The 12,817-nt window shown below is 37.1% G+C and overlaps 1 protein-coding gene across 1 annotated transcript; it reads left to right on the plus strand.

Annotated features, from left to right (window-relative positions):
• The first annotated feature begins 1,150 nt into the window (after positions 1 to 1,150).
• Positions 1,151 to 2,191, plus strand: LOC104888324 (acidic endochitinase). The gene has a single exon (XM_010673259.3). It carries the CDS (start codon positions 1,230 to 1,232, stop codon positions 2,139 to 2,141), a length of 912 nt encoding a protein of 303 aa, XP_010671561.2. The 5' UTR covers positions 1,151 to 1,229; the 3' UTR covers positions 2,142 to 2,191.
• The last annotated feature ends 10,626 nt before the right edge of the window (positions 2,192 to 12,817 follow it).

Genomic DNA, 12,817 nt, shown 5'->3' on the forward strand with positions numbered 1-12,817 from the left:
ATTGAGTTGAATTAAATTTAATTTTTTTATTAATGAAATTACTCGTTCAAAAAAAAAAAGATTGAATTTGTTTAAAATTGTCTAAACTAATAGAATTTTCATTAATTTGGTCTAAAATATTAAGGCCCTAAGGGCCAATGGGCCACCGTCCATCCACGGCCATATGGGTTATAACTTTGAATTGGTCTTTCTAACACAATTAAAGCATGTCCGACTTTTGCGCGTTGGACAAGAATTTCCCGCCATTTTCAAACAAGTTGCTTATTAGGTCCCTGTGTCAGTCGGTTCCTCACCATTTAATTATTTATGGTAATCAATGTAGAAAATCGACATTTAAAAAACTTGTTGACAAATATCTTAAAATTATAGACTAAAAGGATACAAAAAGAAAATATATGAATGATATAATGTAGAAAATTGTATAAAAGGATACATATAACAACTTTTAAATCCTTATCGAACTTGTTTACAAACTATTCGAGTCACGCTTGCCGCTTGTCCTAATTCGGCTCAACTCGTTAAGTTATCGAACCAAGCCCAAATTCAAGATAACCTTGAACGAATCGAGCTTTGACCGTGTCGAGCCCAAACTATTTGCGAACATACATACATAAAATTATAGACTAAATTCAAAAGTAAAATTAACTAAAATCAAATTTCCTAATATTTCTGTTTTTTAAAAGTATGTAAGAAGTCAAATATTCAGTCTTCGATCAGGATCATATTATTCATCACCAAATGTATATATTTAGTTTACACATTAGCAATATATCGTACTATAAAAATAATCTAGAATTTAAATATAGCATACTATTAGCATTTTTTTTATTATTTATATGAACCATATAGACAGTAGTTAAAGTAAAAAAGGAAAAAGAGATTCAAACTTGTGATCTATTGTTCACAGCACCTCAATATTAATCACTAAGCCAAAACATTCTTAATATACTACTAACAAATTGCATCAATAAGAAAGTCGGTAAGTGCTAAATTCATCTTAAGCAGGCTGCAGGCCGACGCGCACCAAACAGAAAAGCAGGCCCCACCAATAATTGCTCCCACACAAAGTCAAACGTTGACCATCCTTTGGCACGTTAGAATTTTAATAACCATAATAAACTCTATATAATGACCACTTGAACAAGCCTTAGCACATATACCACCTTATCTCCCAAAACATTATTTTTGTTATCCACTCTAAGGTGTAAGCCACAACCACAACCATAATAATGTACACTACAAAACTCCATCTCATTCCTCTCATCCTCGTCCTCCTTCCTTACCTAGCCCAAGCTCGCTCTTATGGTGGCCGTAACGGCGGCATCGCCATATACTGGGGCCAGAATGGTAATGAAGGACGTCTAAATGAAACTTGTGCCACTGGAAGGTACAAATATGTTAACTTAGCCTTTCTTAACATTTTTGGAGGGGGACAAGTTCCCTCCTTAAACCTAGCTGGTCATTGTGACCCAAGTTCTGGTGGGTGTGTTGGCCTATCTAGTGAAATCAAGTTTTGTCAATCACAAGGTATTAAGCTTCTTCTCTCCCTAGGAGGTGGTATAGGGAACTACTCATTCTCATCTAGGGAGGATGCCAAAAACTTTGCCCAATATTTATGGGACAACTTTTTAGGTGGTCATTCAAACTCTAGACCTCTAGGAAATGCAGCGTTAGATGGTATTGATTTTGATATTGAGTCGGGTTCAACCTTACATTGGGATGATTTAGCACGATTTTTACATATGTATAATCGTAGGAACGGAGGGAGGAAGGTGTATTTAGGTGCGGCCCCTCAATGTCCGTTTCCTGATAGATATTTAGGCACGCCTTTAGAAACAGGACTATTTGACTATGTATGGGTCCAATTTTATAACAACCCACCATGTCATTATAATGGTAACATTACTAACCTTATTGACTCATGGAACTTGTGGAGCTCACGAAAGTACATAAAGAAGTTGTTCATGGGGTTGCCGGCTGCCACTCAAGCCGCCGGACGTGGTTTTCTACCACCAAATGTGTTGACCTCTCAAGTTCTCCCTATAATTAAAAGATCACCTAAATATGGAGGAGTTATGTTTTGGTCCAAGTATTGGGACGATCAAAGTGGATACACTAGACAAATTGTCAACTTTGTTTGAAATGTGAAGTTGTATTTCATAATAGTAATATACTTATAATATTGTTTTTATTGGTATTTCTCATCATAAATAAATGTAAGTTTGGAAGATTTGAAAATATGATCATCTATATTCCATCTATGACAGTGTCTTTAGACTTCAGTAGTTGAATGTAGCACAAAACGTATAAGAAAGTTGACTTTTCCTTCCCCTCAAAAAAAAAGTTGACCTTTTCTCTATTTTCAAAGCTCTATCTTTTAGAAAGGATAATAGGGTTGCGGGTGTTCTAGCTAAGAGATTAAATAACTATGGTTGCATAAAAATATTTTGTAGTTTTGTTTATTACTGATAAAAGATGTATATAATAGGGCATAGACTATAGAGTTAGCTAAGAGATTTTTAGTTGGGAAAATATCATTTTGTGACTGAAGATCATTGAGGTAGGAAAGTCGTTGGTCTTTCAAAGAAATTTTGTCCTCTCGTGTTTTGGAAATGGTAAACATATTCTTCATGAGAGTTTCCATGCTAAATAGTTTTTTAGATTTTTTTAAAGTTTATTGATTTACACATCCTTAATTCCACTTCTGTAATTCTGTAAGTGAGGTTTTCTTTTTTCATGATGCAAAGTGATGGCTTCCAGGTTTATTTTACCAAGAGGGTTTATTCTCTAGTGGCTTCTTATTGTATTATGTCTTTTCCTAAATAGTAAGAGATCACGGGTTCAAATCTTGTTACAAGCTAATTTTACTTTTGTTAATCGACATGACTTATGTACACATTGGACAATTCTAATGGAGTAACAGAGGTGACACGTGGCGTGTATACATTGTCACACACGCCTTTTAATATATTTGTATAGATACTACTCCCTCCGATTTTTATTAGTTTACTCGTTAGAATTTTAGGAGAAATAGTATTGTGGGACAGAAAAATTAAAGAAAGAGAAAAATCTAATTTATATTAAATTCATATGTGTGTCATGAAAAGTTAATGAGCCCATTCCAAAAAAAAAAAAAAATGAGTAAACTACTAAGGGACAACCCAAAAAAGAACCATCTAACTTGTGTGGACCCGGTTTACATTAACATTAGTGTGCACCAAGCCAAAAAAATATATCGTTACTGAACAATCTACTATTTCATGCGAAAATCCAATATATCATTCAGACCCACACTATATTATGCAGAAACCCGCTATATTATTCATACATACTTACTATATCATTCAAACACACACACTGTATCATACATAAACTCACTATATCTTTCAGACACACACTATATATTGTGCAGAAACTCACTATATCATTCACACACACACTATATTAAAGCAGAAACTCACTACATCATTCAGACACTCACTATATCATAAAGAAACTAAATCATTCTATATGTTAATTAGAACACGTATCATGATATATACTACACAACTTAGATCTTCCTGTATGTCAAAATATTTTAATTAATTCATCCATCATATTGTATATAATTCCAATTGATGTTTTCCGTTAATAAAATAAACTATATTGTATATACGCTCACTATATCTCCGTAGAACTCACTATATGAAGTTAATATCAGTTACCAACTCGTCCATTTGAGTTTTTTTTTTTTATAAAAAGAACACGGATAAACTAATAAAAATCAGAGGAAGTATATCATAAAGTTAGCTCTCCATAATATATACATGAACTTCTCCTCCATCTAAGGAAGAGGGAGTCTAGGCGCCATATTATGCTTCCAAGTACTAAAAAGATGAGAGAGAAAGTTCTAGAAAGAGAACCTCTAGTCCCACAAGAAAACCCAGATTGCGATTTCAATTCCCCTAACCCTAAAAATTCCCCCAATTCAATTAGCTCTCCTCCTCCGTTAAAATCAGTTGCTATTAACCTTAATTGCTGCCGAAAAGCAGTAACCTTTCATCTTCTTCTGGTAATTCAATGTCTAAGCCTAGGCATAGGCAGTAGGTTTGCAGGGAATTATCTTTCCCCAAATCAATTGCATCCTCAGTTTTGTAGCTATAATCTAGCGAAATTATTTCAATCCCCTGTTATTATTCCTAACCTCTCTTATTTTTTGGGTTTCTAGTCCGAATTTGTCCACAAATCTTCTCAAAGCAACTTCATCTGGGTTAAAGGTTTCGTGTGCCCTCCAATTAAGTACAAGCCAGCTGGCTTTCTAGGGTTCTCTTTCTACTTTGCATTTATGGCGAGTGAGAGGTTTCAATGGGTTCAGAGAGTTTTTTGTCAGATAGAGCTTAAATTAGGTGCTAAAGTGGCGATTTCGCCGGATTTATTGTGTGCTTGGTTGGTAAAGCATGCAAGGGTTGGTAATGATTTCTTCCTCTCCTCTGGCGAAGCATTTAATGTGATGGAATGCCTCAAGTTTTTGGCGGGATCGAGTAATTTACCTCTTCAGATTTGTCTTCAAGTCCATAATCTCTATATAAGTGATTCCCAGGTGATATCTTTCTACTCACATGCTCTCTTCCTTCCTTCTTTTCGTTCTAATCTGATAGTCTTTCACTCATTCAAAAGTTGGTTTTCATTTATGATGGAAAAGTCTAGTAACTTTAAAGAAGCTCTTTTATCAAACCCTAACCCTAATAATGAAAATGTGTTATCTTCTGCTGATAAGTTAGGTTTCTCTAGTGAAGGGTGCTCCCAAAATGACCCTCCCCACCCCCCCTCTTTCCCTGAATCTCTTGTGTTAGACTCTCTGCCTCAAGTGCAGAAAGATATTGTGGAATTGTCTAAAACTTGCCTGTTTGGCAAGATGCTTTCTGCTCCTCTTGATATTCGTACCATAATTGCTAGGACTAAGGCTGATTGGAAAATCATCAAAGGTGAGGTTAATTTTATGCAAATGGGTAATGGGTGGCTGTTGTTAAGGTTTGCTAACCCTCAAGACCTCTCCCTCATCTGGGAGGAGCATCCTTGGCATATCCAGGGAGACCTATTTGTCCTATCCCCATGGAAGCCCTTCTTTGATCCCTATTTGGAAGAGATCAAATGGGTGGACTTGTGGGTAAGGATACCTAGACTTCCAACTGAGTTGCTGAATTTTGATTCCATTGCTAATCTTCTAGCCTCTAATGATATTGGTGCTCTCATAAAACTTGATCAAAGATCCCTTCTTCGTAATAAAATTAGGTTTGCAAGGGCGTGTGTCAGAGTTGACATTCAAGGTCCTCTTCTTGAATTTGCTGAAGTCAGTCGTATTGGTGATTTAGTGCATGGTTATATTATTTGGTATGAGGACTTCTCCTCTGGCTGTTCATTCTGTGGTGAGTCAGTGCATGTGATAGAAGCTTGTCCCCTCTTGAACTCTCCTAAGAAGGAGATTACTATACAACTGTTAAAGAATCCTAAACAGAAAACACTATATGATACTCTTGCCAAGGCAACTGGGCAAGCTTGTCATGCTACCACAGCTGAGCAAGCTAATGTGGTGCATGTAAAGCCCAAGTTCCTTGCTAAGAATTCTGCTGCTAAGTCTCTCTCTAATCAATTTGCTCCTGCATCTATTTCTGCTGGCATTCTTCCTACCCCGGCTGTGAAGGGGGTGGTTATTCATGATTCTGGTAAGGCTGTTCCCAAGTCATCTGTTGCTGTTCCTGCTGTCCAAGGAAAAGGAAAAGGTAAAATGCATGTTGTTGAGTCTTTCTGTTCAGATGGGTCCTCTGATGATGAGGCCGAGGCTGTTTCTACTCGAGTCTCTCCTCCTTTTGCTCCCATGATGGGAAAGAGTGTAGGAGACACTGGGTTAGCTCACCCCCCCAAAGCTCCATCCCCGATTCAGGTGTTTTCTGCTTCTGATTTATTTGATGAGAACCAATTTCTTGCTCTCACCTCTGCTGAGGCTCCTGATCTTGCTGGTATTTGTTATAATGTCAATGATGATGCTACTTTCTGCATTGAGGAGCAAGATGATATTTCCTCTGGTGAAAACAATATCATTGCTGGCTCTTCTTTTCAGTCTATTCACTCTGGTAGCTCTATTGTCAAGCAGATTGAAAGGTTGGGGGTGGATGCTGCCCACCCAGTGGAGCTCTCTTCCCCTTCTGGTTCAGCAAAAAGGAGGGTGGTAGACATGGAGGATGAGGACGATGCCTCTTCAGCCCTGAAGAGGAAAAGGAACTAAAATCTGATGATAGTTGTTTTTGTAGTCACTTCCCCACCCCTAGTTATTAATTAATAATGTCCATTGCATGCTGGAATATTAGAGGTAGTGTTAGAAAAAATGCATTGGCAGAAACGAGGGACTTTTGTAGGCATCAAAATATCAACATCATGATGCTGTGTGAAGTTAAAACTCAATCCCCCCCCCCCTCTCAGGCTATGATTAGCAAATGTGGTTTCCAGTTTTTTGATGTAGTGCCCACTGTCGGGTATTCTGGTGGGTTGTGGCTAATGTGGAAGAAATGCTTTGTTAATCCTTTTGATTTGACTGTCATCTTTAAAGCTTCTCGTTTTATCTCTTGTTTAATTCACTTATTAACCGCTGCTAATGTTAGTTTTATTATTATTTTTGTATATGCTCCTGCTCAAAAAGAATTTAAGCATGAATTTTGGTTAGAACTTATAGATTATGCGTTAACGTTATCTCTCCCGTTTATTGTAATGGGAGATTTTAATGAAATTTCCTCTCCCAATGATAAATCTGGAGGTGCCCCAATGAATTCTTCTAGATTCGATACTATGCATTCTATCTTAGCTCAGCTCCCCTGCATTGAACTTCCATTTGATGGGCAGCAGTTTACTTGGCGAAAAAAGAAATCTGGGCTGGGCAATATTTATGAGAGATTGGATAGGGCCTTGGTCTCTTCTTCCTGGCTTTCTTTATTTCCTCAAGCTAAACTAACGCATAATATTTTTACGTCTTCGGATCATTGTCAAATTACTCTAAATTATTTATCCACTCGACCAAACAAAGCTCCTCCGTTTAGATTTGAGAAAATGTGGTGTTTAAGAAAAGATTACGATAATTTAGTTAAGAAAACTTGGTGTACCCATTTTGTGGGGTCTCACATGTTCCGACTTGTTAGCAAATGCAAACTTCTTAAAACCAAGTCTAAACATTGGAATAAATATCAATTCGGAAATGTATTTCGCCAATTAAGAAAGGTTGATGAGCAACTTACTACCATTCAATCTCAAATTCTTGCCTCCCCCGATAGTCCTTCTCTACAAGAAAAACAAGACCGTCTGCTTACAAAACGATCTAACCTTCTGTCTTTTGATGCTGAGTATTGGAAACAAAAAAACAAATCTGATTACCTTTTATTAGGCGACTCTAACTCCTCCTATTATCATGCTCATGCTTCTATTCGCCGCAATCGTAACCAAATAAAACTACTCAACCTGGATAATGGGACTTCTATCTCGAATCCAGAAGAGATAGCTCAGGAACTAACGAATGGTTTTAAAGGCCGCTTTGTGTCTGATGTTAACTCGTCCTTTGATGCTACCCTTGATTTCTCACTCTTAGACCCTATTATCTCGGAGGCAGATAATGCTGTTTTAACAGCTATTGTCTCTCCTGAAGAGATTAAATGTGCTCTTTTTGACCTTGCGCCAGATAAGTCCCCGGGTCCAGATGGTTTTCCGCCCTTCTTCTTCCAAAAGTATTGGACGCTTGTTGGTAACAGCATTGTTCGGGCTGTCCAAGCTTTCTTTCATTCTGGACGAATGCTTCGAGAAATTAATCATACGTTTCTGGCTCTTATCCCCAAAATAGATAATCCCTCTTCTGCAAATCACTTCCGCCCTATAAGCTTGTGTTCTACTATTTATAAAATAATATCTAAAATTCTCACTAATCGACTAAAAGATGTGCTTGGTCAAATTATTCATCCTCTGCAAGGGGCTTTTGTCCCAGATAGGCTAATCCAGGATAATATTTTACTAGCCCATGAAGTTTTCCAATCCTTTAAAACTAAGGCTGGTTCTGCAGGTTGGATAGCTATTAAGCTGGATATGGAAAAAGCCTATGATAGGCTAGAATGGAACTATATTTTTACAACTCTGGAAAAATTGGGTTTTGCCCCGACTTGGGTGCAGTGGGTCAAGGCTTGTATTACATCTTCTTCTTTTTCAGTTTTGGTTAATGGAATCCCGGGGGAACAATTTTTCCCTTCCCGTGGGATCCGTCAGGGTGATCCTCTATCCCCTTATCTGTTCATCCTGTGTGCCGAACTTCTTGCTAGGCTTCTCTCTAATGCTTCTAATAGCCCGACTAAACCTATAGGAGTTCCTGTGGGCAAGACGGGTATTAGAATTCCCTTTCTAACGTTTGCTGATGACACTATGATTTTTGCGAAAGCTTCTAACTATAGTTGTTTGGTTATTCGACAAATTTTAGACAAATATTGCGCTATGTCAGGGCAAGTGGTTAATTACCATAAGCCCGCTTTTCAGTGCACAAAGAATATCCTTCCAGAAAGCAAATGTGATTTTGCTTCGATTTTAGGAATGTCGGAATCTAACTCTTTAGGTGACTACTTGGGTTGTCCTATTATATCCTCAAAAGTTTCAAAAGAAACTTTTAGCCCTGTTCTTAATAAAACTATTAACCAACTTCCAAAATGGAAGGCTAATGCCCTTTCCCAAGCGGGACGATCTGTCCTTATTCAATCAAATTTAGCCTCTAAAGCTAGCTACCAAATGCAAAGTTTCCTTCTTCCGAAGTCTATTCTGTTGCATCTTGATAAAACTTATAGAAATTTCTTCTGGAACAAGGAAAATTCTAATAAATCCCCGAATCTTATTGGGTGGGACCGGATTTGCCAACCAAAAGAAGTTGGGGGTTTGGGTTTCCGGAAAGCTTCGGTTAATAATCAAGCTCTTCAAATGAAACTTCTTTGGAGAATTATTAAGAATGATAGTAATCTTTGGGTTCAATTGGTGAGGAAGCGCTATATTAAGGATAAAAGTCTTTTTACAATAAAAATTTCTAAGTCCGCCTCCTGGCAGTGGCGTAATTTACTTACTCTTCGTGATCTCTTCAAACAAGGTCTAAGGTGGCAAATTGGGGATGGGAAAAGTGTCAAGTTCTGGTCTGATAACTGGTTATTTCAATACCCGATTTGCTTTGTTGTCACCCCAACTCCTGATACGGTCAATATTCTAGTCAGTGAGTGTATCACTGACGATGGTTTCTGGGACTCTTCCCTGCTGTTATCCCTTGTCCCCCCTCGACTAGTCTCTCTTATTACTTCCCTCTATATCCCCTGTAATGGGCAAGGGGACCTGCTAGTGTGGGGCCTTACAGCTGATGGTGAATACTCTGTTAAATCAGGGGCTCTCCTTGCTCAAGGGAGTCTGCCTGTTAACCAAGAAAAGATTGAATTTTCTTGGATTTGGTCCTTATCGGTTCCCCCCAAAATCAAAAATTTTCTTTGGAAAGCCTGTAATGATGGTCTTCCTTCTAAAGTTAGGTTGGAAAAAAGTCACATTTTCCTTCCTCAGCAGTGTGTTTTCTGCAATTCACACTCTGAATCTATTGGCCATCTTTGTTTTGCGTGTCCTTTCACTTTAAATATCTTTCTTCACCTCAATGCTAGTTTTGGTTGGCCTGTCCTCCCCTCCTGCCTTCAGACTATTGACCTTACTTCGTTTCGGTCAGCCCTTGAAGCTTGCCTCTCTTTGTTCTCCAAATCCCAGATAGTGCATTTTTCTTTCGTTTGGTGGTTTGTTTGGTTTTTTCGAAATAAGCTCATTTTCAACGACGAAATTGTTTCTTCTAGAAAGGCTAGCTTTATTGTTAGTAGTTTTGCTGCCACCTGGTTTAAGGCTTCTTCGTCTGATTCTGCTTCTGCGCTTTCTGTTAAGGGTAAGTCTAGCATTGTGTCTAAGAAGCGTTCGGGTCCTAATCTTTGTTGGGATCCTCCACCCCCTGGCTTCTTTAAACTTAATTTTGATGGCTCTAAGCGTTCTAATGGTTCGGCCTCTCTGGGTTTTGTTATCCGGGACCATGCTGGAGATGCTATTGTAGCTGGTGGTCGGCATCTGGGTTCTAATGTCTCTATTCTCCAGGCGGAAGCTTGGGCTCTTAAAGAGGGTCTCTCTGCAGCGTCTTCTTTGAATATTTCGAAAATCTTTATTGAAGGCGATAATCTCTCTGTAATTAATGCTATTAGGAAGGTTTGGAATATCCCATGGGAGATTAAAAATATCATTTCTGATATTATAACTAATTTAGCTTTGTTTGATGATTTTCAGGTTCGCCACTGTTTTCGTGAAGCTAACAAGGTTGCAGATGAGTTGGCTAATCGGGCCCATAGCTTTCCTCAGCCTCAGTGGTTTCACCCCCCTTTTGATATTGATTTCTCCTTGATCATCCGTAAGGATGTTTTAGGTTGGCCTCCTGATTGAGGAGGTCTCCTAAGTTTCCTTTCCTTATCAAAAAAATAAAAAAAGGAAGAGGGAGTCTAGCTACTTTGAAATCTGTTGTAATTAAATTCAAAGTATTCCCAACAAACATACATTTAGGCGCTAACAAGTAACAAGTAACAAGTAAGAAAAATAACAGCTCCTAGTAAGTATACTTGCTAGACAAACCATAAGACCTACATACATTAATTAAAACACCACTTTATCAAATTCTTATGAGACTTATGATCAAACCTTTAGAGTTTAGAGGCTACGTTAAAATATATCACATTGATCTTGATTCTTGCAAACCCTACGTAATAAAATAACACACCATCTTCGTTTCATATTATTTGCAACGATTTAACCTAAAACATGAATAGAAAATGTCTAATCGTTGCAAATAATATCAAACGACACTTGTTAACTCATCTCAGCAACTTGATCAACTCTTCTAGTAAAAGCAAAAAGAGATGAAACGAAGCCACTAGGAGGAATATCAGAACACATTGATATATAATAAAGCTGATCAATAAGATAATGTTCCTCTTCAGGAACCCTAAAAGTTGCATGAATACATGAATCATAATTCGATTCATGGCCTTCATCTATCCCATGATTAATGAAAACCTGATTAATATTATCGACACGAACAAAAACACGATCGTTTTTCGGCTTTTGAATGTACAAAGAATCAGAAGAATAATAATCTTGTGAAAGCAGTTCAAATGTTGCTGGTTTTTTTTTTTGTCAAGAAATTAAAGAAAGAGTTTCACCGTACCTGGAGCTCCAATTCTTGCAGTGTGATTGTCAAGATTCGAGTAATTAAGTAGAGACAATGGATACATAATGATGATGATTATGATGACTATACATATATGTAGATCCAGGATCATCATGTATAGTCATCATAATCATCATCGCTATATATCCGATCCATATTCTTGACTTTCAAGCATATCAAATAGCCATGCTTGAAGAGAAAGATGCAATCTTCGAGTTCTCATCTTCGAGTTCGTCATGGAGACGGGAGATGAATGGGGTGGTGGACGGTGGTGGGGGTGGTGGTTGAAAGGAGCTAGTGGTAAGGTTGAGGAATCCATTGATTTTAGGAAAAATAATACGAGGGAATTGAATTTAGGGTCTCAAGTACATATACTAAAGTTTTAACCATGAGGCTAAGTTGTATTTAGTGTTATTATCATAAAGTATTATATTAATAAACGAAATTTTTTCTTACCCGGGACATAGCCCGGACCTAATAACTAGTTTACTTATAAAAGGAGTTTTACCATGTAGGATTAGGACTTAGGAGTTTGATTCCTAGTATAATTCCTATTTCCTAAGAGTATTGTGTTACTACTCGTGTGAGTGTCTTCTATTTTGAATTTTGATTGGGTAAACTTTCAGACAAATGTGGCGCACGAGACTTGTAAACTAATTTTTTTTTTAATGGTTCACCGGTTTGGCGGTTTAGTACCACATTACCACCCTTTTATTCTTTTATATTAAAACTAACGATTTATGTACGTGATACGTGCCTCACTTTTTTAGTACATAATTTATAACTTTTTTGGACAAACAAAGTAAAATTTGAACATCAAACATGTTTTTTGGGCTAGCTAATTTTGTTGATAAACCTCTATCACTTAACCAAACCCGTCTTTTATTATTTATTTTATTTATACTTTCTTTAATATTTTCTAAATTAAAACTGGTGAGCGATAAAAGAATGTTACGCAGATTTATCAAGGATTTCTTTTTTTTTATCAACAAAGTATTTGTTTTAATTAAATCATTTCACTTTGTTAATTGATTGTATTTTTCTTTTTGCTTTACTACTTGATTGTGTTTTTTAATTGATCAAATATTTTATTGATACAATTTTCTTATATAATAATGTGAGATAGTTTGACAAAGTTGATTGATGAATATGACACAAAACCAAATGATGCAACTAAAAAAGTATGGAGGTAATATATCATAATCAATTCCTCGTTATCAAGATAGGTTACTATTTACCAAGAATGTCTTGGCCTAGTGGTTAAGATTGAGGTGCTGTGAACGATAGGTCATAGGTTCGAATCCCCCCTCCTCTTCTTTGTACTGTGTACTGCGTTCGTGGCTCATATGGATCAAAAGAAAAGATAGGTTACTATTTACTTCACACATTAGCAATATTCGTGTAATAAAATTATAGTATAATCTAATTTAAAAGGCTTATTTTAAATTGAAAAATAGCACCAGCAAGAAAGCCGCCGGTTAATGCTAACTCCATCTTATATACATGTCGTCGAGTCGTCGTGCACCATCCGCTAGTTTAGGC

This window comes from Beta vulgaris, chromosome 3 (assembly GCF_026745355.1).
Source record: "Beta vulgaris subsp. vulgaris cultivar EL10 chromosome 3, EL10.2, whole genome shotgun sequence".
NCBI lineage: Eukaryota > Viridiplantae > Streptophyta > Magnoliopsida > Caryophyllales > Amaranthaceae > Beta > Beta vulgaris.